Source organism: Sander lucioperca, chromosome 10, assembly GCF_008315115.2.
Source record: "Sander lucioperca isolate FBNREF2018 chromosome 10, SLUC_FBN_1.2, whole genome shotgun sequence".
In the NCBI taxonomy this organism is placed as follows: Eukaryota; Metazoa; Chordata; class Actinopteri; order Perciformes; family Percidae; genus Sander; species Sander lucioperca.
The window spans coordinates 33,933,573-33,960,236 of NC_050182.1; the positions used below are offsets into that span (position 1 = coordinate 33,933,573).

General features: G+C 39.5%; 1 protein-coding gene and 1 long non-coding RNA gene across 3 annotated transcripts in view; one reads left to right on the top strand and one right to left on the bottom strand.

The window, feature by feature from the left end:
• The window catches only part of LOC116035265 (CUB and sushi domain-containing protein 3-like), a 269,787-nt gene that overhangs the window by 66,556 nt on the left and 176,567 nt on the right, over positions 1 to 26,664 (bottom strand). The window contains exons 39-49 of one of the 2 annotated variants that reach the window (XM_031278268.2): positions 25,933 to 26,002; positions 23,839 to 23,955; positions 23,396 to 23,605; positions 22,501 to 22,689; positions 21,443 to 21,620; positions 17,027 to 17,172; positions 16,368 to 16,448; positions 14,588 to 14,701; positions 5,455 to 5,643; positions 4,963 to 5,109; positions 3,457 to 3,645 (exon numbers count right to left, since the gene is read on the bottom strand). In XM_031278268.2, the coding sequence (XP_031134128.1) occupies positions 3,457 to 3,645; positions 4,963 to 5,109; positions 5,455 to 5,643; positions 14,588 to 14,701; positions 16,368 to 16,448; positions 17,027 to 17,172; positions 21,443 to 21,620; positions 22,501 to 22,689; positions 23,396 to 23,605; positions 23,839 to 23,955; positions 25,933 to 26,002 (1,630 nt within the window). Of the gene's footprint in view, positions 1 to 3,456; positions 3,646 to 4,950; positions 5,110 to 5,454; positions 5,644 to 14,587; positions 14,702 to 16,367; positions 16,449 to 17,026; positions 17,173 to 21,442; positions 21,621 to 22,500; positions 22,690 to 23,395; positions 23,606 to 23,838; positions 23,956 to 25,932; positions 26,003 to 26,664 lie in introns of both variants that reach the window. The other variant, XM_031278267.2, reaches the window with a different exon arrangement.
• LOC118496040 lies at positions 1,272 to 20,845 on the top strand. The gene is made up of 3 exons (XR_004898510.1): positions 1,272 to 1,427; positions 18,155 to 18,161; positions 20,833 to 20,845. It is a non-coding gene; the product is annotated as an uncharacterized LOC118496040 (long non-coding RNA).

Below are 26,664 nucleotides of genomic sequence, written 5' to 3' on the forward strand. Positions count from 1 at the left end.
CTTTAAACCAGGGGTCACCAACCTTTTTGAAACTGAGAGCTACTTCATGGGCACTGAGTCATACGAAGGGCTACCAGTTTGATACACTCTTCTGAAATAAAAAAAATTGCTCAGTTTGCCTTTAGTAATGATTCTTATCTATGTGAAGACACTAATTAATGATCAGTTAATCAGTTAATGATTTCTCACAATAATTATCAACAATGACTTAACAAGGTGGGAAACAGATAATATCAATATTCAATTTTCATTTTTAGAACAGGCCTGAGGGCTACTCATGTGGTCCTTGGGGGCTACCTGGTGCCCGCGGGCACCGTGTTGGTGACCCCTGCTTTAAACCAATCACAATCGTCATGGGCGGCGCTAAGCTCCGCAAGGAGCCGCTGCAAAATAGCCTCGGGAGGAACTTGTTTTGGTGGAAAGTGTACATTTAAAAGTTGTTTTAATCGTGCGAGGGAAAACTCAGATTCGGCAGATAGTCTAGCTAGCTGTCTCAATTTACCATGCAGATATCTGAGGAGCAGTTAACTATAGTCCTCAGAAATCGACTGAAGTTTAAAATTCCAACACAAAGAAAGCGGAAGGTAACGGACATCGGCGAAAAGACATGCACCCGGCTGAATTTCCTGCGGTACAAACCCCAATTCCAATTATTTGGGACGCTGTGTAAAACATAAATAAAAACACAATACAATGATTTGCAAATCATTTTAAACCTATATTAAATTGAATACACTTCAAAGACAAGATATTTAATGTTCAAACTGATAAACTTAACAAATAAATATTTATTAAAAAACAAATATTCACTCATTTTGAATTTGATGTCTGCAACACGTTCCAAAAAAGCTGGGAGAGGGGCATGTTTACCACTGTGTTCATCACCTTTTCTTTTAACAACATTCAATAAGCATTTGGGAACTGAGGACACTAATTGTTGAAGCTTGTAGGTGGAATTCTTTCCATTCTTGTTTGATGTACGACTTCAGTTGCTCAACAGTCCGTGGTCTCCGTTGTCGTATTTTGTACTTCATAATGCACCCCACATTTTCAATGGGAGACAGGTCTGGACTGCAGGCAGGCCAGTCTAGTACCGGCACTCTTTTACTATGAAGCCACACGTGCAGAGTGTAGCTTAGAATTGTCTTGCTAAAATTAGCAGAGACGTCCCTGAGAAATACGTTGCTTGGATGGCAGCATATGTTGCTCCAAAACCTGAATGTACGTTTCAGCATTAATGGTGCCTTCACAGATATGCCATGCCATGGGCAATAACACACCCTCATACCATCACAGATGCTGGCTTTTGAACTTTGTGCTGATAACAATCTGGATGGTCCTTTTCCTCTTTGGCCCGGAGGACATGACGTCCATGATTTCCAAAAACAATTTGAAATGTGGACTTGTCAGACCACAGCACACTTTGTGTCAAGTCCATCTCAGAAGAGCTCAGGCCCAGAGAAGCTGGTGGCGTTTCAGGGTGTTGATATGTGGCTTTAGCTTTGCATGGTAGAGTTTTAACTTGCACTTGCAGATGTAGCGACGAACTGTGTAAATGACAATGGTTTTCCAAAGTGTTGCTGAGCCCACGTGGTAATATCCTTTACATAATGCAGTGCCGTCTGAGGGATCGAAGGTCACGGGCATTCAATGTTGGTTTTCAGCCTTGCTGCTTACGTGCAGAGATTTCTCCAGATTTTCTGAATCTTTGTATGATATTATAGACTGTAGATGATTAAATCCCTTAATCCCTTGCAATTGTACGTTGAGAAACGTTCTTAAACTGTTGGGACTATTTACTCACAAAGTGGTGAACCTCGCCCCATCCTTGCTTGTGAACGACTGAGCCTTTTGGGGATGCTCCTTTTATACCCAAATAATTTGCAGTTAACCTGTTCACCTGTGTAATGTTCCAAACAGGCGTTTCTTGAGCATTCCTCAACTTTCCCAGTCTTTTGTTGCCCCTGTCCCAGCTTTTTTGGAACGTTGTGCAGGCATCAAATTCAAAATTAGTGAATATTTGCAAAAAAAACTATAACGTTTGTCAGTTTGAACATTAAATATTTTGTCTTTGTAGTGTATTCAATTGAATATAGGATGGAAAGGATTTGCAAATCATTGTATTCAGGTTTTTTTTTTACGTTTTACACAATATTGGAATTTGTATTTTTTTTGGTTTGTTTCAACAGTAACTCCTTCTATGAAGCCCTCACACACAGAAAAAGCAGCACTGTGTCCTTGCCCATATACAGAGCGAATCTGGGTTACTGTGGCCTCAGAGCTTTAACCAGACAGAAAGCTCAAGCTAGTAGGTTTCAAGGTGTTTATCATCAGAGCCAAGTCAGAGGGAGTGAGTCAAGCGGGGAAACCAACATCTGCAGGGCCAGACTAAATGGCAACGGTTATGCAAACACACACATATGATAAAAATGGAGCAGCAATGGTAGCTGCACACTGTGAAACATCAAAGGTAGGAATCTGCCAACATGGCTTGGAGCCATTACGTTGCCCCTCACCACCCCATGTGAGAATCAATCAACATTCATTTGTGATTACTGCTAAGTCACAATCTAACATATGCTAATCACAAGCACTAAATGCTTTTCTACACTGCAGATGGAAAGTTTCAACTTTAGAATGGTGAAGTCTTTGGCTTAGAAGGTCAGTGGGCCTGTAACATTATTTAAGGTCAATGCTCTTTCTCTGAGATGCAAGAGCAAAACTGATGGATGAATATACTGTACATTCTCAACATATTCAATATGGATTGGAAAGAATGATAGATTGAACATACTGTAATGTAATCTCCCCTATCTAGCAGATAGCAGATGGACAGCATCTGTATGAATATATTAGTTCATTTTCAACCACGGTTGGGTTTATGTGTTTTGGAAAAGCTATGTGCAATTACCAAACTGACGGAATTAATCACAGGTGTGAAGTGTTTTTAAATGATTTTAAAGTACATCACATACATATTTGTATTTCACTGTATCGTGATAAAATGCAATTGAGCACACCATCTGTTGCCATTTGCTGCTGTGTGAGTGTGTGTGTATGAGTATGTGCTAGTGCATGTAATCATGCACACGTAAAATGCACACATTTCACGTGTGCATCAAACAACCCAATTAGTTGAGTGAGACCCAACAGCAGCAGACACTGCATGCTAATGGTGAGTTAGCCAAAGTAATTTGAAGAAGTGGAAATTGACAGAAGAAGGGAGGATTGATTACTGTTTCCTTTCCACATGACAGGGTATTGGCTCTCAATCAGGCTGGATTCAGTTCAGCTGCTAACAACACAGGAATATGGCTTGGGCTGAAACACTCTGGTGCCTTAAGCACCTGCCTGTCTGCCTGCTGAGCATAGGGGTGCAGACGCAGTGACCAGAAGAACAGGGAAAGAGGCAGGCTGAAGTTAGGAATAAAGGGCTGCCAGGGTCGATGTGCTCACCTTGACATGCGGGAACTGGCGCGTCCCAGGCAAAGTAGCCATAGGTGGTCTTCTTGCACACAGCTGTGCCCTTTCCGATCAGCTTGTACCCCCTGTCGCAGGCCCAGCGCACCATGCTGTTAAGATGACCCCCGGTCTGGCTCACTACAAAGCCGTGTTGTGGGGAGTCTGGGGTACTGCAGTACATCGCTACAATAGATGGAGGAATAAAGGAACAGGGGAGAGGAGTGAGATGAATGGCAAGGCAAGGGAGAGAAACAGGAAATAAGGTGAGAATGAAGTCAAAGAAAGGCAATAAAGAGACACAGATGTTAACAAGGAAAAAGAGAAATGAAGCGGAGAAAAGAGAAACGGATGAAAGGCATTAACAAAGCTCCGTTAGAGAAAAACTCAGGTGAACATTTTAGTCACAGTAAGGCTCCATTTTAAATGCAGAAAGATAATGAGGGAAAATGCCTGAGGAGTGTCACATCTATTTAGCACTCGGGCTGTGTGCCACACAGCAAAGGAAGTCCTCAAAATCACATTATTACTATTCCTCTCCTGCCTATGGGCACGCACATATTCAAATTGAATTAACACATGCAATACTGGTGCATCCTCCAGTTATTTGTTCCATAGCCTTCCTTTCCCTCAGCTTACAGCCCATAGAACACAAAAAGGATAAATTTGGTTTCCAGAATATGAGCACCAAATAGCCGATGGGACAGAAACTCCAAGGGAGGGCTGTGTGCTTCACAAACACTGTCAAACACTCCTTAAAATCAGCCTGACTGGGAGATAACAGAGATTTAAGATGAAAAGACACACACTGGGGTTTACGTCAGTTGCCTGTTCAAGTCAATCAAGTCAAGGAGTTTTCTTTACAAAATTCATCACCCCGGCTTGCTTTCACAGTAACACTCTTGTGTATTAAATATAATGGAGACACTAACATGAAAAAGAAATGTCTTTTGTGCTTTTTTCATTATTATTGATGCATTTCAAATGGAAGAAGATTCCCCATGCTGCTCTTGCTTAGCACCACTTGCTTTATTAAAGAGACAATTCAGAATTTAAAACCTTTTTAAATTAAGGAGTGCAAAACAGCATGGAAGCCTTACAGCGACTTTCCTCCTGCCTCATGGTTTTTGCGTGTGAAAACATCTTCTATTGTGAGCCATAATCATTTCTGTAAAAATTTAAAGTAATTTTGTAAATTAAAGAAACTCAATAAATAATACTCTGAAGCAATCAGAGCACACTATGATAAAAATCATGGGGTCACATTGTGTCCACAGTAATATGCAGTAACTGCAGCAGAGAGAGTTCAATGAATATTTGCCCTTATGTAGTGTTATCACTCGTTCAATTGAAGTGTCTCTTCACGGTGCCTACAATATAAATGCCAGAGTTGTAAACCCATGACTTTTATCACTTTTCTGTAGTTTAGAGACAAATTATATTCAAATAGCACTTATAAAAAGAGAATATGATTATAAGTTGGATACATACTTTGATACTCACCCACGTATCTGATGTGGAAGCCGCGTCGGTTGGTGCCGTGATCAGAGGACCAGCGCAGTAGCAGCTGGTGGCCTGTGGTGGTCATGCTGAAGGGTGTTTCAATGTCTCCACTGAGTGATGCCATGCTCTGGCTGTAGATGTTGGGACCTGAACACAGATAGACGGACAAACAGTTTCCCAGAAAAAGATCCATATAAAAAACAAGTATTAATGTAGGCAGACGTGAACATGCAGCTTCTATTTTTTGTAATAAATATAATTAATTACAGATATGGTGATATGGTATATGGTGAGAACACAAGACCAAATATTCCGTAACATATTTAAATGATTAATCATGGCATCAACTATACAGTAGAAGATGAAGTATGAATGTTTTACTGGGATACACTAAACTTCATAACACAAAACAAACACATCAATTATTTCAGTTAAGTAACATTAGTAGTAGTAAGTAACACAAAGCCAAACCAAACTTCCAGCAGAACCCACCATCAAATATTTCCAAGATGTCAAACTCCTTCTCTGTCTGGAAGAGTTCAAAGTGCAGAGTCATGTTGTAACCCTTCTCTACGTTGATGAGCCAGGAGCACATCTGTAGGTTGGGGTAGTTATCAGGGTAGCCTGGACTCAAGATCACCCCCGTTGAGTCAAAACGCACCTCATGGGCTGGACATTGGACTGGAAGAAAAGAAACAGTATAAGGGCAAGGCAGTGTCAGAGGAAGACAAAGAGATAGAGGAAGAACAACAGAGACAGAGAGAAGAGTGGAAGGGACAAAGGTTGGACAAGCAAAGAGGTGAAAGAGGGAGATAGAAACCCATTTGAGGCAGACAACAGAACGGATGTATAGGAGAGGGGATGAAAGGCACAATTAGATAAGGCCAGATGAGGTGAGCGAAGGAAAGACAGGAATTGTGACAGGAGAAATTACATTGAAAAAAATAACTAGTCCTGAAACAATTACATTTCAGCCACACTGATATTGAGCCTAAGGGCTGAGCTGGTGAGGGGGGGGCATTCCCTTCATTTTCTGTAGACTGGCATGTCTAAAATAATGACAGTTCTGTTTCTTTCCTTTCTTTTTCCTGCTGGTAAGAGTTTCTCTTCTGGGCTACTAGTGAAGAAACATGGCACATATGAAAGGTTAATGTGAAGAACTGTTCTAGATAAAAAGGTCACTGGAAACATTCGGACACATAAAGAAAAAAAAAGGAGAGAGAAAGAATTGTAAGCATAAATATTCCCGCTGGCGAGTCGCCGTAGACATTTTAACTAAAACAGCCTTTGACTCAAAGTTAACGGGCAGTCAAAAGTCAAGGTCAGTGATTTTGTAAATAACATTACACAATACACCAAAGGCCCTCTGTGGGAACCGAGGTCAAGAAAATGTCTCATTACGTTATCTCAACAACAAAGAAAATACTTGAAGACTCGAAGAAAAGTTAATTAAATACAAAACAAAGGATTTAATATTTATAGAAAACACTGTACGATATTCATTCAGGAGGTGACAAATCTCAACTCGATCTGTACAGAAAATATATTAACATAGCATTTGAGTCACTCATACACTTGAGTCTGTGTAAATGAACAAAATGCATATTTATATGTTTTACTGGCCACGGGTAAAACACACCATGGAAAAAGTATAAACTTGGAGTCATGCCACCTAATAGCATTTCAGTGGTCGATCAGTGGTCAGTCTGTAATTTCTAGCCAGTTTCAGTTTTAATTATATACTGTAGTTCATTATTCAAAAAGTCCACACTTTTTTGAAAAGGAGTCAGAGTGATTTGATGAGACTTGATTTTGCATTTGAAACGAAATTGAAAATGTTACTTAAGTTAAAGTATGTTTTTTTAAGGAAATATGTGACATTTGTAAGTAATTCCTACTAACAATTGCTAATTTCAATTCTACAACATTTTCACTATTACACTGGGGTTACCAACATAAAAATAATAATAATAAACGTTTAGACACTGTACAGATTTACATTCCCTGCAGCACTTTACCATATTGGACGGCTTTAAGATGTACATAAAATTGACTCACTTGATAAGATCGAACCCAGTGTACATAGAACCATCTTTCAGGCAAGAGTTTGTTATTGAAATATTTGAGCCCTCAATACTTGTTTATTAAGCTAACGTTGCCAGGCAACAAACACAATCTTATCCAGTAAGCACAGTTGTGCTTTGCCTCAAACTTCAGGTGCAGGGATTACAAAAATGTATCACGAGAAGCTTAAAACAGTTTCAGACACCTCAATACTACTACCTTATATGATGGGTTTTTAGAGGACCATGATAAGGATAGGACGATACCCTGAAAGCAGACTAAAGCTTACAATGTATTTATATATTATACAAATGTAGACCTCTGTACCTTAGCGTAACAAAAATGCAAGGTAGCCAAGGTACTGTTATTATCATACTGGCTCAAATACTATAGTATTATAAATAATACAGCTCAAGTATTAGGCAGATAAATACAATAAATCAATAAAACAAAAATCTCTAAAAATGAAAAAAATCCTATTTTAAATACAACTGTTTCAATGATATTTCATTCAATCTTGTAAATACAATCAGCATTAAACAGTGAATTAGTATATTAACCAACAATCTTTAGCCAGTGACATCCAGGTAACTACTGAAATCATGCACTGTCTCTGAAGATCCTTACTGTACGGATAGTATTGCACAGCTATTTTGCAATGGCATGCATGCCAAAAGTAAGTGTTTAAAAAGAACTGGAATTGGCATTTGTTAAATCTCGCAAATATTGCAAGACTTATCTCTGTAATTCCTTGTGCAAACCCCCAATTGTTTATTCTTTTACTCAGCACACAACATGCGTATGGAATGACAATGCCATGACAATGACTGTTGCATATTGTCGGCTGCAGAAACATCATACAATAAAGCTTACATAAGTATAGTGAAGATGAAGTTAGAGCAGAATCTTTTTTTTTTTTTTCATCAGATTTTCTGACATGAAAATCAATGGGATTGTGAAAACCAATACGACAACATTTATTAGGTTAGACTCTCAACCTCAATGTGGCAGATAGTTTACCAAGCAAACACAGCAGCCAACTCAATTGTGGCTCTATCCTTGATCAAAGCTAGTGCATAACCTTCCTCATAGGAAGACAGAGCCTAGGGGAAATATCTGAAAAACCAGGGGTATTTGGGGGTGAAATTGCATAGCCATGCAAGGACATTTCAGTGTTATCTTATAAGCATAAAATGACAATTAACACAAGGGTTGACAGCAAACAAAAGCGGAATCGAGGAACACAGGAGAATTCTTTTTCCTGCCATGTCGGCAAGCTGCAGACAGGAAACGGCCCCTTTACAAGCTTACTGTAGCTGTCTCTTGGATGTGAATTGCAGGTCAACTCAAATTAAGTTAAATTTTACATGTCCCAAGGAGAGCAATTAGTTTTGTGCTAGAGGTGGCACAAGGACATAATATATCCAATATATTCAACACAAGAAAATGTAATGAATTATTGACTACAACGATATGGTGATCTATGAAACTGTCAAACTAATCAAGACATCATAAAATACTACTAAAATAGTACTAACTATGCCAATTTAATTCTCAAGGCAGATTTTAAGGAGCCGTTCGATCAATATCTATCTATATATATATATATATATATGATGCCTGACACATTTGGTTGCACACTTTAATTATGCCATACAGTAGTCAATTATTTTGCCTGATATCTGTTCATTTGGTATGGATTTTTAACCAAAAACTATATAAAAAAAGCAGACATAGCCTCAGGCTCTGATGCAGAAGTGCCTTAAACCTGTATTCTTAAGGCTAAGAGGGATCTCTCTCTCTAGCTCTCTCCCCCCCCCCCACACACACTTTTTCTCACGTTAATAGTGTAAAATTTTTAACCTTTAGATATCACCATTACAATTACTGAGTTGATTACTTACATCAAGACAAACAAAAAATGTATTACAATTTTTTGAAATTGTTTGTTAACATGGGCAAACGATGCATAATCTAATTACGTATGTGTTCATTTGCATACATACCACAACAGATCATGGGTTAGGGTTAGAACATTGGGTATAGCCAGGTGAAAATGTCTTGTTGAATCTCGTTGACATATAACAGTGAAATACTTAATGTCAAGGTCTGAATGGAACCCATTTAGGCTACCCATGAGTTTGGGGCTGGGTCCGTGGGACTGTTTCTGGGGGTGAGTCGGAGGGAAGAACAGGAGACAAGGGTAAGGAGAATGCAGAAGACAAAGCGTAGGTCCTGTTCCCCATCTCTGCAATAATAATTAAAAAGGCTGGTTTAAAGTACTTCTTCCTGCCTCTATGTATGAATGCTCATGGGTAGCCTTAATGGGTTCCATTCAGACCTTGACATTCAGTCTTTTACTGTTATATGTCAACAAGATTCAACAAGACATTTTCACCTGGCTATACCCAATGTTTAGATTTGTTGTGGTATGTATGCAAATTAGTACATACGCAATTAGATTATGTACCGTTTGCCTATGTTAAACTATTTCAAAAAAATTGTAATACATTTTAGTTTGTCTTGATGTAAGTAATCAACTCAGTAATTTGCATGGTGATATCTAGGGTTAAAAGTTTTACCATAGTCACATGAGAAAAAGAATGAATAGGCGTATGAATAGGCTATATTTGGGGCTTTTTCGAAACTATCCCCTAATGGGATTCTTTGGGGCTTTTTTTTCCTTACTTGGGACATATTGAGGATACAAAATCAGTTGAGTTGGCTTCTGTTGCAATTTGTTCAAGGTTGACCCCCATTTTGTCTTAAAATGACTGGACTATCTATACTCTGGTCTGGTTTAGATATGTGCAGATTAGCTCTCATAACCGGCCGGATGGGTAGCGCACTGCCATGAGTCCATGAGGCAAATGTCTGATTATTCCACATTTTAATTGTGATATGTTGTGATTACATTCTGAATCTGCCAAGTTCTCAGTCAGGTAAATGTAGTAGTACAATGTCTTCCTCTGATGTAGAAGTACACTGTAAGTCAGTAGTAGGCTATATAGTGGAGTTGCATATTAAGTGGTTTGGGGTCCTTCTGTAATTTTGGGGTACAATTTGGTTCTGATGAATGCTACAAGCAGCAATACCACAGGCCAAGCAACGACCCGTTCCATATTTTGAACGGGCAGTACAAACCCCAATTCCAATGAAGTTGGGACGTTGTGTAAAACGTAAATAAAAATACAACGATTTGCAAATCCTTTTCAACCTATATTCAATTAAATACACTACAAAGACAAGATATTTAATGTAAGGCTCAATCGAATAAAAAAATGAATCTAATTAATTACAGACTCTGTGATTAATTAATCGAAATGAATCGCATACATAATTAATGGTGCCTGAACCGATAATAATAATAACTTATTTCACTAGTAAACTGCTGTTGAACGACAAAAACAACCACCAAGGACATTTACAATAACTTCAAATGCACCACGAAGCTGTAGTTTACCAGTTTCAATGAACGCACCGTCTGTATTGTTTTTCCGACGGCAGCTCGGCAGCTGCAGATTGTTACATCCCGCTGTTGAGTCACAGTTTTTACAGTAAAACACAGTCAAACTTTACACCGTTCAACGTTAGCTGTCAGCATTGTAACCGTGTTTAATCCAGCTACTAGCTAGCGGTAGGCTAACGTTAGCTGCTGTCGAGTATAGTGTTAACTAGCTAGCGGTAGGCTAACGTTAGCTGCTGTTGAGTATAGTGTTAACTAGCGTCACATGCAGCGGTGTTTGTGTCGCCTGTATCGTCTTCAGAGCATCAGAGAGAAGCGCAGACATATCAGTGGCACCAGATTTCGGTAGCCAGGGTTGGCAGGAAGAAGATTGAATCTGCGTTATTTATTTTTTTAACGCGTTATTTTTTCTCAGATTAATTAATCGAAATAAACGCGTTATTTTGACAGCCCTAATTTAATGTTAAACTTTACTGTTTTTTTTTTTGTGCAAATATTCACTCATTTTCAATTTCATGCCTGCAACATGTTCCAAAACAGCTGGGACAGGGGCAACAAAAGACTGGGAAAGTTGAGGAATGCTCAAAAAACATTTCACAGGTGAACAGGTTAATTGGTTATGATTGAGTATAAAAGGAGCATCCCCAAAAGGCTCAGTCGTTCACTGAGAACAAAGTTTCTCAACATGTAATTTAGGGATTTCATCATCTATAGTCCATAATATCAAACGATTCAGAGAATCTGGAGAAATCTCTGCACATAAGCGGCAAGGCTGAACACCAACATTGAATGCCCGTGACCTTTGATCCCTCAGGCTGCACCGCATTAAAAACTGACATCATTATGTAAAGGATACCACGTGAGCGCAGGAACACTTCGGAAAACCATTGTCAGTTACACAGTTTGTAGCTTCATCTACAAGTACAAGTTAAAACTCTACCATGCAAAGCGAAATTGTTTTTGGAAATCATGGACGTCATGTCCTCCGGGCCAAAGAGGAAAAGGACCATCCAGATTGTTATCAGCGCAAAGTTCAAAAGCCAGCATCAGTGATGGTATGAGGGTGTGTTAATGCCCATGGCATGGGTAAATTGCACATCTGTGAAGCCACCATTAATGCTGAAAGGTACATTCAGGTTTTGGAGCAACATATGCTGCCATCCAAGCAACGTATTTTTAAGGGATGCATCTGCTTATTTCAGCAAGACAATGCTAAACTACAGTCTGCACGTGTTACAACAGCGTGGCTTCATAGTTAAAGAGTGCAGGTACTAGACTGGCCTGCCTGAATGAATGAATGTGTAACTGTGTGAATGTGATCAGGGTGTTCCTGCAAAAGAGAGGCTGCCTCTCAGTGAACCTTCCCTGAATAAATAAAGGTTAAAAGAAAAAGAACAGAAATGTTGATTAATGTGCATTGTCCTAGTCAAATAAATAAATCTTAAATACGATTTGCAATCTGGTTTTATTTACGTTTTACACAATGTCCCAACTTCATTGGAATTGGGGTTTGTATAAGGCTGTCGTTACCCTTGTCTTTTCAATGTGAGACCACATGCAGATTGAGTTCGGATCTCAGTGAGGTGTGTACAGCATATTGGCAACATCCGGACACTATCAAACGTAGGCTGCATTAATCACATGTCTCCGCTGCGCTCTCCTCAACAAAGCATTTTTCGAACTTGCTCGGCCATCATTAAAAAATAAACAAAGTAGAAAGAAAAGAAGAATGCAAGTGCCATTTAGGATGCACTTGTTGAGCGGAAATATATCCCAATGGAAATGTACATGTATATCAGACCAAAATCCGCTCAGGCAGATCGCATAGAAGTGTCAAGTGTGGATACACGTGTAGACATATATTTTTGGACAAAGCTGAGTTCCGATCTGGTGCATTTGATCACAAAAATCGCATTGAAAAGTGTAACCAAGGCCTATGAGAAAATGACCCTACTTCACACTCACAAATGTATTACCTCTAACATTTTCCTAACGAGTTTATGGACCCTGTTGCTAGTTTCACGTACAACATGAATCAATCAGTATATTGACAGCATGATGTTCATTTTGTAAATTGTGCTCCCAGTTAGAGCAAAATAGACAATAAAGCAGGGGATGCTTCAGGGCGTGGATACCTTGTGACTGACTAGTTGCTACCATGGCTACCTGTCAATCAGTATAGAGGCTTAGCAATGTGTATCCATGGCACTGTGTATATTTAAATAGCTTCGCACTTGTTTTTGGGTGTTGTCCGTGTTTTCCTCTCAGAACTTTGACCCTTTCACAGTGTGTTTTCAGTTCATGAAAGTTAATTGTAACATTTTAGTTGCCTAAAAGTGTCTTGTTCAGCGTCCAATTGTACTAAAAGACACTTATGAGTCAGCTGTTCTTTTTTTCACGCAAGTACATTTAGTTCTAAGTCTGTTTTTTTTTACCAGCCAAAATTAACATTCCAATTAATCACAGTTAACGTAAATTACGGATGGACACAATTTACTATGATACAGTTTATGAGAGTTTGAGCTGTCCAACATAAAATAGTTTAAAACATTTCAAATTCTGCTGTATGATCGATTCCCTTGCACAAGAAACCAACTGACCGCAAAAAAAGAAAAAGATCAAATTGTACCAAACTATTCCTATTGTTGCTGATCTGCTAAGTTGGTCACTTTCAACCAAACAACGAGCAAATCCATTTCCATTAATATGATGATCTGTATGCCAGACATGTATGATGCCATCTTCAAGTATGCAATGAAGCTTTTCTCTCCTCTGTTTCCCATCTACAGTATCTTTACTCTGCACTGTCTAATATGCTAATAAAATGCTGCAGGACTTCATACCCCTTGTGCTTTTATAAATTATTGATTTAAAAAAAGCCCAATGCAGCACAAGTAAAGATAAGACCTGTTGTTTTCAGGACTCCCTCACACACACCTACTGTACATCAAAGCAAATTTGATGAAATTTCCACAATTTGGTCTCTTTAACCTTTGTGCATACACTAATATAACTATTCATTGGCAGTGCTGCATGTAGCCTTTATGAATAAAATATAGGAATGTAAGTAGCTTAAAATCGCTCGGATCACCGGTCAGGTCACTCAACTTAAGTTTTGCTGTACAATGTGTTGCTTTACTTGTGGCACTTTCCATGTACTAAAATGAATTTAGCCAAATTCTTTCTTCTAAGAGCAAAACAATGTCAGCCGCAAAAACGCTACAGGGTAAGAACCAAGTCATCAAGGCAGACATCAAATAATAACAGCCAGGGATGAGCAAATAGGTTCCAAATCACTAGTCCTATTCTAAGATGCTTTATGGATGCAGGCTCTGGGTCTGTCGAGCATATGTCATGGCTTGATCACAAGTCCAATGCAATTACTCATAGTTTCTAGAAATAAAAAGACAGAAATGCTCATCAACTCAAGACTAGACAAAGGACTTCAGGGCCCTTTAAAAAGATGCCTATCCACAGGGAATAGGAGACTTCAGAGCGCTCTGTTGTCTGCGGCAAAGATGTATTGGCATGACAGGCTGAGGGCATTTGTTTTTTGGTCAAAATAAAATCTCTGATGCAGACACCACAGACGTATTTTCCTTTGCTTCTGTTTTGAAAATCTATCTTCTGAAAAAGCATGGCTACAAAGACATTTTACATCAATTAAAGCCATTGGGCCATTTGAGCAGGGATTAAGGGGTAAAATATAAGCTCCCATCTTTCTATGAAATAAACAGCTATGACTGGCCTCCATCTACCTTGTTACATTGCAAAAAAAAAACATGTCGATGAAACCTGCTGATCTGTAATCTGTTTCACACTGATCCCTCACAGCCAAGTGGTGGTTCTAGGGGAGTGCAGGTCTATGATCGTGGGTCAGTAGTATTCCAACTCTGAGTCTTGACAAATTAGAAAAGAGATGCAGTTTGCCACCAGGAACCTTCTAGAAAGGGCCCTGCTGGCAGTCTGTTAAATGATGCATCAAAAGTGGGTGCTGCTGACTGCAACAAACCACAAACGCACGCAAACACACAGCATTTATGAAGCCACACAGAAAACATATCCATACCCACTCATACATTGAAGAAAACCAACCTTGACAGACTGGTGGGGGTCCATCCATCTGTAGCCGCTCTCCAAGTCGACAGGTCAGAATCTCACTGCCCACCAAGGTGAAGCCCGGCAGGCACGAGTACCGAATGATGTCCCCTGTGAGGTCATTCACACACGCAATCATACAAACACATACGGTCCAGGAGACGATATGAAAAACATATCCATCCATTCATCCACCCACCAAACCACAACCACAACCACAACCACACACACACACACACACACACACACACACACACACACACACACACACACACACACACACACACACACACACGCATCCCCACAGAGCTGATAGTAAAAGCCTTCTCAGCACCAGCACTTGAAACAGTAATCAACAACACATTTTCTAATGAAGATTGACATCCCCTTAGCTAGCTGGAGTACTGAAGGCACTTCATTATAGGTGCACGCGCAAGCACACACACACGCACAAAGTAAGGCCGCCACTAGCCATATGATTTAAAATTCTGACTCACTTCTGAACACTGAAAATACAAATGGCTTATGAAGAGCTAATTAGACCTTCCCTCAAACTAATATTTAATTGCAAGATAAAATCAAAAGAAAGAAATATAATAAGGAAGAACAAAGGGCAAGAAATATAGACAAAAGCACATTGCAGGTTAAATGATAGAATGAAGTTGCAAAAACATCTGTCTAGTGCCAGTATTTTTATATATATATATATATATATATATATATTAGTGCTGTCCGTTAAACGTGTTATTAACGGTGTTAACGCAAACCCATTTTAACGGCATACTTTTTTTTTTATCGCGAGATTAACGTTCTTTTTGGCCAAGCAAACTTTGTAGTTTTTTTCACATGCTGTTGCAACAACTAGTAACGTTAGAAAAACTACAACACCACACCGGATCTAGCTAGCCCGGAAACAAAACAACAGGCACGCCGCACACACTTGTTTGGGCTTGCGAGCCGGCCAAAGAGTAGTAGGCTAACGTTACGTTTTGAGTGGATGGCGAGCGCGAGACGCCGAAATGGATGCCAATAAGATTCTGAATGGAAAGTTTACTTTAAAAAATTTGCCAAATGGTTCCATTGACAAGACCAAAGTGATCTGTGTGTTTTGTCATTGTGAACTGAGCTATCATTGCAGCATATCCAGTCTGAAATACCACTTGATGGCCGAGCACACAACTGATGCGAATTCTCCGCCCCCTCGTCAAAGCCAGGCGACAAAAGCACAAAGCAAGCCGATCCACTTTTCCATGTTGATAAGAGCATTAAAATGAGACAAAATAATGGGACAAAAAGAAATCAAGGGACATTTAGAATAGATAAAAATATGTGATTAATTGCGAGTTAACTATGACATTATATTGTAATCGTTTGACAGCACTTGTGTATGTATATGTGTATATGTGTGTGTGTGTATATATATATATATATATATATATATATATGTGTATATATATATATATGTGTGTATATATATATATATATGTGTGTATATATATATATAAGAAAAATGTATACGCCCAAATTAATATGTACTACAGACAAGGCTTTTAAAGCAAAGCTCTAAACATTCAAACAATGGTTTCAATGAACAAATAAAGGATTCACCCTTCAGGCAAATTAATTAATAAATTAATGTCTAACCATTTGATATGTCTAGACCCATTTCTTTCCTCTGTCCAGGACTGTCCGAGCAAATTACATTATGCCTGGTGAAAATGTATTTTATTACGCATCGTCCCTGGTCAGTAAACAAGCAAAATAAAATAAGACAAACCTATTTCAAACTCGTCATCATCGGTTAAGATAGTGGCATTGGCAACAGGAGGGGGTGGCTGACATGTTCTCAGCTGGTATGCTGTTGGAGAGAGAACAAATACTGAAATCTGCAACAGTGTATATGTGCACTCAAGTATGTGTGTGTGAGAGAGAGAGAGAGAGTGGGGAGAAGAGTGGGGGGGAGAGTGTGTATATGTATTTTCTATTCAACTGCAGCACTGCAGCACATTCTTTATTCTCCCATCATGATGAAACTTGATTAGATCATAAATTGCCACCTATCACTGTTGATGATCATCAAAAAAACAATCACTAATTTAGCTGAGAATGGGGACATTTTAATATTAATCAACTTATTTTTTAAGGGGTGTTTTAATAGTGCAGGAGAAAAACAGGCATAAGAAGGCATTCATCATTTATCATTACACACAACTGGAAGCAATACCATGTAGCAAAATGAGAAAGACCAAATGACTCATAAAAGAGGGAAAATTAAAGGCATTCCAGTATCCCTCCATTCTCTTGTGATCTTCATTACTACACTATGGTCCCAGCAATGTGGAGAAGTGAAGCTCAAATGAATTTGAATGTATTCAAGGGTCATTACAGCAGTGCGGGACAAGGTCTTTACTTAGCTGGTATCAAAGGGGAGGTTACCGTAATAATGCAGAACAAAGAAGCCGCTGGTGCTGAAGTCGCTGTGGAATTTGATGAGGATCTGATTGGCAGTGGTGGACACGCCCTCCTGTACGGAGTTGCCACTGAACTGACCGATTTGAGGCGAGGCCTGGTCGGGTCCATCCCTGATACAGAGCGGTGGAAGGAGTGGAGGTTGTGAGGCGGGAAGGAAAGAGAGAGATTGAACAAGTGAAGGGAGGAGGATGACAGAGAGAGAGAGAGAGAGAGAGAGAGAGAGAGAGAGAGAGAGAGAGAGAGAGAGAGAGAGAGAGCAAATTATTTATAAATAAATACAAGTAATAACTTGCTGGGATCAAAGAGCAGGTCTAGTTAGCCCCGAGCAGTCATTCTGAAGACCTGAGAAAAAGTTTTACATTAATCGACAGCGTCAAAGTAGAAGTTGAGTATATGTTAACTGATGAGGCAGTAAAGCACGGAAACTTTTGCCTCCTCCAGCCACGTTACATATTGATGTGGAATAAAGTTTTTGAGGAAAAAAATCAATGATAAAGAATACATTAAAAATGTAAAAGAATTCAAACCATTTTTGTGACCTCTTTTTTTACTTGCAAAACATTCCTTTACATTTAGTTGAGACTGTTACTATTCTGTATGTGTATGTACATAATGATGGCGTATGGTTTTCACTAGGCTTCAGCCCCTGCGACTCTGGAAGGATAAAAGTGTTTAAAAAATGTATTGATAGTTATCACTAAGTCCTAAAGCCCTTAACTTAATAACATGACATATAAGGAACTGTAGCCCTGGGAATCAAAATTTAATTTAATCTTATTGACCTTTTGGATTTTCACTCTTTATGGAGATTAGGTTGTTAACTGTGAAGGGTGGGTATGTCCATGGGAGTGTATACCCACATTACTGTAACTACAGTACATGGCAGCTTATCTCCAGTTCAATGACATGTCTACACTTAAAAATCAAACGTGAATTACACAGAATGTCATAGAACAATCAACATGTGGCAAAGATGTGACAATAATAATATGTTTAGAGTGATGGTAACAAATCAACCAACTCCTTAAGGCAACTATAAATTACACAACAGATAACTTTTATTTATGATGTTTTATTTATTCTTCTGTACAGCACTTTGGTCAACTTTGGTTGTTTTAAAGTGCTTAACAAATAAAGTTGGATAAAAAGAGAAGAGGCCAGGGGCAGTAACAGTCACTGAAAGTTATTGGCATGATGCCAGTGGATGAGATTCACCCTGAGATGCTGAAGGCCCTAAATGTTGTCAGCCTGTTGTGTCTGAAGCATCTCTTGGATAGCATCCACCATTGCCAGTTGGGGCTGCAGCCTCAAGTGAAAGAGTTTATGTATCTATGGGCCTTGTTCCCGAATGAGGGTACAATGTAGTGTGAAATTGACAAGTGGTATAGTACTGAAATGTCATGATGAAAATGGAGCTAAGCCTGAAGGTGAAGTTCTCAATTTACGGATACAAAGAGCTGAAATGAGCTGCCGGGGCAGGTTGGGGTCTGAGAGTGAGAAGCGGGATATTTGGGAGGAGCTCGAAGTACACCTGATGCTCTAGTGCTCCTCCTGAAAAGAGCCAGTTGAGGCCGTTCTAACATCTAATGAGGATGCCTCTGGGAAGCCTCCCTGTGGAACTATGTCAGGCACGACCAACTGGAAGAAGAGACCCAGGGGCAGACCCAGAACATGCTTATATATTCTAGTTGAGCTGTGTGGACCTCAGGATCCCTCAGGTGGAGCTGGAGGGAAGTGGCTGAAAATGGATGGATGGACAGATAGCTGTAAGGTTGGCAAATATGACAATACACATACTGTGAGATGATTAAGATTTGGCAACCTCTGGAGTTTTTCTATACTGTTTCTACTAAGGTAGGTAAACCCATTGTTATCTTTAGCTCTGTTGAGAGCAATGTAGCATGAGCAGGACTAATTTATGCCAATATATTAGGATATATAGGATTTTTGCATCTATGTCATGTAACTTAATTTGTCAGGTATCTAATTCACTAGATAAGGGAAAACAGGCATTTTCACCTAATCATTATATATACAAACACATTTTATCTAAATTGATTTGTTCAGGTCACTTACTCTATCATGACATGTTTCACTATTGCAATGTTAAACTACATTTACCGTGAACATTTCTCCCTATGCCATACCCCAAGATGAATAGATGGGTGGATGGGGTGATAATAGAACGTGTCACTTGCAGTGGAGCCATTTATGAGGTATGCATTAGCTGCTGACAGCACAGAACACAAAAGCACCTCTGCTAATGACAGCTTAAATTAGGTTTTTGGATGTGATGTAGCATGTAGGAACAAACAACATGCTACTTTTCTCTGCGGATAAAAAGCAAGATTCATGCCACAAGACAGTGCTTTTCTATTTCAATTATATATAAATGCCATTTCTGTACAAGAGAAAAGTATTTCATTACTGGCACATTCGGGTGGCTCCAGGCCTATTCACGTGAATGATGTACACTAAATGCTTTTTTGTATGTGTGTGTACCTTTAATATCTTATATATTAAAAAAAGTCTTATTGCAGTTTCATTTCAGAATGATCAGCAAAATGGGAGACGGCAGTCAGGCAGGGAAATGAAATGTTGCCATCAGGGAAAAAAATTGTTTATGCGCTATTTCATTTGAAAACAGTAGCGCCAGTAGCTCCCTCCTCTCATACTGTGAATAGTAGCCCCATATGCTGGAAGGAATTTCCCTCCTCTCTCACCCATGAGGACAGCTCCATGACTGCCTGAGGCTTACTATACTACACAGAGGCAACAGAAAGGTAGAGGGAGGAGGAGAGAGCGACAGCTGCTGGACTGATAACAGGTAGGTAGTATAAAGTAGTTTACTGCTCTAAAATTATCTGACAAGAGTTAAAGTTTCTACATACTAAGGTATCCAAGGTGATGTTTTCATGCTTGCACATATTTCTGTCTTTTTACGTAAAACTCACTGGGGAGGAGAGGCACACAGTGACTCAAAATTAACTTTAGTTTATTTTATTTCATCACGCACCACAATCTATTTTGTTTTAACAAGGGGCTGTAAGAAAAAAAGGTGTCATCCACAGATAATAAAAACTATCCACAGATATCCAGAAAAAGGTATTTGGATGACTGTTGTATCAACTAATACGGGTGTCACATCAAAAGCTGTGAGCAAAACTTGTCCAACTGGCCTATGGCCTTAACATTTTGTCAACATTGCATGCAGCTTTTTTTTGCTTTTGCTATACGTAAGGGAAATACTTGCCCCAATACAAAATATTATTCTGAAAATGTTATACGTATGTATACTCTCCAGTTTTTCTTCAAATAAAAATAAATAAAACTTCAGTTGTTAAACCTTTTGGGAGCTGCGCTACTACCAATGTACATGGTACACATGGTATATGGTACACACTTCATGAAAACTTTAACCGAAGGTACAGTGCACAGCATAAGTACACCCATGCTAAATTTGACTAAAAAGAGGAATAAAAAAATCATCTTTTGGAAATTAAACTTAATGCCTTAATTAAAAAAATTAGGAAAAATCCAATCTTTAAGGACACCAATTAGCTAGAGATTGGCATGGGGTACTTTCCATAAAATCATCTCTCTATCATCTCTTCATCAGGATGCATAGTATCCAGAATACTATGCATCCTGATAAAGTTCCCTTGGCCTTTGGAATTAAAATAGCCCCTTCACATACCCTTCACCATACCTAGAGATTGGCATGGTTTTTTGTCGGTTAGCCTAATAGCTGGTTTGATTTGCATTGAGAGATGATTTTATGGAAAGTACCCCATGCCAATCTCTAGGTATGGTGAAGGGTATGTGATGATGTGGGGCTATTTTAATTCCAAAGGCCAAGGGAACTTTATCAGGATGCATAGTATCCTGGATCCATGAAATAACTGGCCTTTAAAATAAAAATCTGCCTGCCTCTATGGGAATTTAACATAGGGGTGTACTCACTTATGCCCACTGTATTTTAAGGAAGAACATTTATTTATTTACGATACATTATTCATTCACAATGAAACTTGGTGTCCTTAAAGGTTGGATTTTTCCATTTTTTTTTAATTAAGGCATTAAGATCAATTTCCAAAAGATGATTTTTTTTATTCCTCTTTTTAGTCAAATTTAGCATGGGTGTACTCCCATGAGCACTGTATATTTTGTGGCTCACTGCTCAGTATTACTTGTAAAATCTGCCACTGGTTTCTAAAGCTTCACCAAACATCACTATTAATTGAGAAAGACTGCCTCCCACTAATTGTCAACATAACTCTATAATGCAGCTCTGTATACAGAAAACTGTGCATGTTTGATGTGTGCCATAAGCTGATGATTGATGAATAATGTCATACTAAGAGAGAAATGAGAACTTACCACACAGTGATGTAATCGTAGATTGCCTCTGTATTGATAACAGAGAAATTGATGTAGATGCCATACCCAGGAGGTACTCTGACAGTCCACAAGCAGTCCTGGAAGTGTGGATACTCGGCTGGGTGTCCAGGAGAGTAAATTGTGCCATTCATGGATGTTACATTCCCACCACAGAGAGCTTGAGGGATGGAAAAAAATCAGAGAGGCTGGGTAGCTCAAGTCATAAAACTTGCTTTATGACTGTATCGCCACTAACTGTTGATGAAACAATTCACTGAGATACTATGCACCTGTTAGATACAACTGCAGGGGATGGTTACTGACGTGAACTTGATGACACTAAGTAGTTCAGACACTAAAACTCCCCCGTCATATGCCTTCAGAGGGAATGTGTTAAAATTTGACTTTGAACTTGGCGTCAAAGCCAAAGCGCTGCCCTCGGGATCCAAAAAAAGGACTGTAAACTTGACAAGGACAATACGGTGTCTACGGAAGAGACAAAACTATTTACCACTTTCTCTGACAAATATCTGTTGTGGACTTAAAACACATGTTACCGCTTGACTTAACTGAGAAGAGGAAAGCCATAATTTGAAATTTACAACAGAGACAGGCATAATCAGCTAATGGTGCTACATTGGTGGTAAAAGTGAGTCGGATGCTTTAACGTGCTAGAATAAAGGATAGGACTAAAGCAGACTCAAGTACCTATATTCGTCTATTCAAAATAACTTCAAACACCTTATTTTAGTGGGTAATGGCGATGAAAAAGTACCTCCGTCTTAATTTTTGTCAGCTTCTCAGAAAGCAGCATGCATGACTTTCACAAGGATTTGTTAGCATACAGTTATTTAAGAGTATCCCCACTAAATTTGGGTAATCCCTCAAAAAAATTATCAAATAAAAGGCATTTAATGACCGATAAATATAATTTGTTGATACTGTAAATGTAGGCTATTTGGAGGAAGAATTTAGGTCTTCTGCACATAAACAACACAGGCCAGAAAACACCTGTTTTTTTTAGTTTTTTTTTTTTAGAAGAGGCACTAGCCAGTCACCTTCGCAGCGAGGTATGGGGTGATTCCAGTTTCTGCTGACTCCATGCAGACATGTGAGAGATGGCTCTCCAAGCAGAGTGTAACCTGGAAGGCATTCAAAGGAAATGGTCATCCCCACACTGTAGTCCTGACCGATCACTATGCCGTTACGAAACGGTCGTGGGTCCGGACACCTCTGTAGCTCATATGCTGGGGGAAAAACAAAAGCACACACAGAAGAGAAGGTTTATAAAACACAGACTCTAGGAAGCAAATAATAAAACGCTACCACTATAATACTATATAATATCTATGGTGACCTCAAAGAACCAAAGCCTGGCTAGTGAGCTGTTAAGAGCAGCTAACCTTGCATCACTGGTGAAATCTAATCACCAGATTGCCTATATTATTATGTGTAAAAACATATCTCCTACCTTTGGTGGTTGAAGCCCCAAAATATAGTTCTCTCTTCATGAAATGTTAACATTTAAATGCAATTAAAATTAAAAATTGTTTATTTAGGTTTCGTCTAAAAAGCTAAAATTCAAAGTTTTGTTATATTGTTAGTATATAACTAATTATTATTATCCACATTGGCTCTAACACATAAAATACCCCACTCACATAGCCGACACTATTACTATTCAAGGATATGTGCTATTGAATGTCTCAGCGGAGGTCAGCATTGATTTATTTTTCTTTATTCTTTAACCTTTTGTAATCTTACAACCTCAGTGAACGAGTCTGCTTTGCAAGACTAATCTCTGTCCCTGGTCTGTATCTAACCTGACTGATGGTCTTTTAAGTGTTCTATTAGCAAACTCTTAAATCCCTTTCCATTTTTCAACTGCTGCTATGATTTAAAAAAAACAAAAAACATTTAACTTTACCATAAGGACCCATATTTGCTCCTCACCCTGGTAGACAATGTGGAAGCCATGCTTGTTCTGGGAGTAGTCGCTGTGGAAGAAGAGAGTGGTCTCGTGGGTGGTGCTAAAGAGAGAACTGGGCACAACAGGGCCACTGAACCGATCAATCACTGTTCCTGTCTCCAGGTTCCCGCTGCGCACCTCCAGATAGTCATGAACAGGCTCTGTGGAGAAGTTTAGAAACTGCATATGGATCCCTAAAAAGCAGAAAGAAAGGGTTAATGTAGGAGACAAACTGAATATATTAATAAAGTAGCATGCATAAAACAAGAAGGATCTTTTTTTAACACAATAAGAAGTTGAGAGAAGAGGAGAGAAGTTAACAGAACAATGCAGGACCAAGCAGCAGAAAAGACATTAAAGCAAGCAGAACAAAAAAGAAAAAGAGAGAGGAGAAGAAGAAAGGAAAGACAGAAGGGGGATGACAGACCGAAGCCAATAGGGAGTTGAACTCTCCAGCTGCAGTCCAGGCTGCTCTGGTAATTCCCTGGGAAGCCTGGGCTGAGGATGACGCCGCTGAAGTCTGTCATAGAGCCGCCACACTGAGCTAAGGGAGAGCAACCAAGGAGAAAGAACATGTCACTTCTCCACAGAACGGCTCCATGGGAAAACAAAAAAAAACAATCACTGGGAGGCAAAGAGCATTGTGTCTTTGTGGGTTTCAGTACATGCACAATTATTGTGTATGCTTATATATGCAGTATATGCTTATGTGATTATGTCTCTGGTGTTTGAGCATGTCTGTGACTTGTGCATGCACATCTCTGCTTGACTGTGGGGATTATGCTCCATAAGGGCATCCGTGAAAAGATAAGACTCATCACATTCCTTGTTTGGTGGTGCTTTAAATTAAAATAAATGAGGGAGTCGATTTTCAATACAGCACCACAGTTTTGCTCAGCGGTGGCAGTGATTACTTCACCCTCCCCCTCCAACACCCCACCTCTCTTCTGTGACTGTGAATTAGAGAACACTTCAGCTTGCTGTGAAGGTTACACTCATCCCCCTCTCCTGTGGCACATACCCCAGTCTTACATAAACCCTCAGGTGTAATGAAATTATAGCCACCACAGGCACCAATGTAAAGTTGTAGTTACATAATTTTGCCTTTTCCCATCTCAACCCTAACAGGCCTATTTATGTGGCAAATGGTTGGAAACACAAGGGATATTGCTGCCATTTCTTTGGAGACCATCAACCAAGGCCAGAATGAGGCGAAACGAGCACTTAAAAGGAAAAAAAAAAAAAAAATCCTCTGCGAAGTGGTTTTTCTATTATCTATCTTCAAAGGAATGAAACATTGATAAAACAGTGATTTAATAGTGATAAAAGGATGGTGCACTCCCAGGTCGGTGGGCAGTCAGTATCCGCGCTACCGGCTCCTATAGTGGTCTTTGCTCCAGTCTGGCACCGGACACCCTACGATGCCATCCAGCTCTGCGGCTCGGCTATTTAGGATTCACAAGGAGGAGCGTCGCGCGAGGGCGCATGCATGGGATGGGATGGATGGGATGCGTGTGTGTGTGTATGTGTGTGTGTGTGTGTGTGTGTGTGTGTGTGTATGTGTGTGTGTGTGTATGCGTGCGTGCGTGCGTGTGTGCGTGCGTGCGTGCGTGCGTGCGTGCGGTGTCCTACCAAAGCAGAGAATTAGCTACACACTCATTATAGGCTAAGCTTAAATATATTTGGAATATCCATTGAAATATCTCGCCCAGGGTGTAATTCAATGTAGAACCGCCAATGATGTACTGTACTGTAAACCAGCGAGGAATTGAGCTAACAAGCGGACACGCGCATTTAAGAACAGGCCTGTCAACAGTAAAGCTGGGATATATGTCTGCAGTGAACTGTGAAAACCAAGGGACAGGACATTACATGAAGAGTGCAGTGAGTGCATGCATGCATGTGCAAGTGCCTGTGTGTTTACACGCCCTTACTGTAAGGGCGTGTTCGCACTAGTGTGTGTGTGTGTGTGTGTGTGTGTGTGTGCGCGTAAGTTTACGTACATGTGTAATTGGGGGCAACAGAACAATCGAGGTGTCAAAAGAGAAAGTGGTACGCTTCCTTAGTAATCTCTGGAATCCGTCACTGTGGCAATCAACTTTAGAGGAAGTGTCGGGGGAGAGTAGAGACTCTCATCAGAGGCATCAGAAATCAAACAACACACTGAGATGGTGCAAAGCCTTATTGATTTTCAACTGAAGGGGAAAGCAGAAAATTCATAATCCCCACCCCTCAAGCCTCCACGCCCACCCATCATCCCCTCCCCTGGTCTTACAATGAAATTGTTGCTTTCTCTAATACAAGTCCTCTGTGAGGATATTGATCTATTGTGTGGCTGTGCATGAGTAAAGTATTGTAAAAAAAGATAAACAAGGAAAAAGTCAATGAGAAAAAATGAATGGCAAAAGACAAAAAAATAGACAGAATCTGTGTTTGATGCAACAAATATGGTTTTGGCGTTTGGCACATCATTGAAGGCCTGCATGCTGGCAATGTCAGACTGTATAAAATAATACATTACCTAAACACAGAGGCACGGGGTAATTCCACCTTCTGACGGGGCCAGGCATGCAGGTAATATATGCATTACCCTGTTCAGGAAAACAAACAAAAACAATATATTCACCACCTCCAAAATACAGTGCAATTTATAAGAAAAAAGAAGGACCACCAAGAGATCTAACAGACAGGTCTTCTGCAAGCAGATTTTATCTCTGTCCTGTGGATCTTTGGAATTGGTCAACAGTCAGATTTTTGGATTTCTCACAATCCTCTTTTCAAGGTCTTGTGTGTAAATATTTGATGGTATCAAGAGTAGGAGAGGGACCTCTTGCTGCTAGCTGGGCAGCAAGAGTACTGACTACTAGACTACTGAGAGATGTGTTCTAGAAAAGACAAACATCCTACTTCCACACTTCTTTTCTGTTAGATACAACAATATCATGAAAAGTGATAAATATATTGCAGGTTATCATTTGTAAAATATTCTTAGCACTATTGTTGTTTTGATCCTTTCAAAATGCAGTGCAGTCTGGACGTTTCCTGCAGCTAAGATGCTAGTAAAATGTATTAATACATGTGTTTTCTCCAGCCAGCTCGTACACTAATGTCAAACCTGAAAACATCTACTTATGCATGGTTGTGTTTACACCGTTGTACTACACACATACACGTGAACTTAAAAGACTCAGCTATACTTGTGTTTTTGTCTACAATGGCCTCGGGTCTATTTCTGGTGTTCAGACACTCAGCC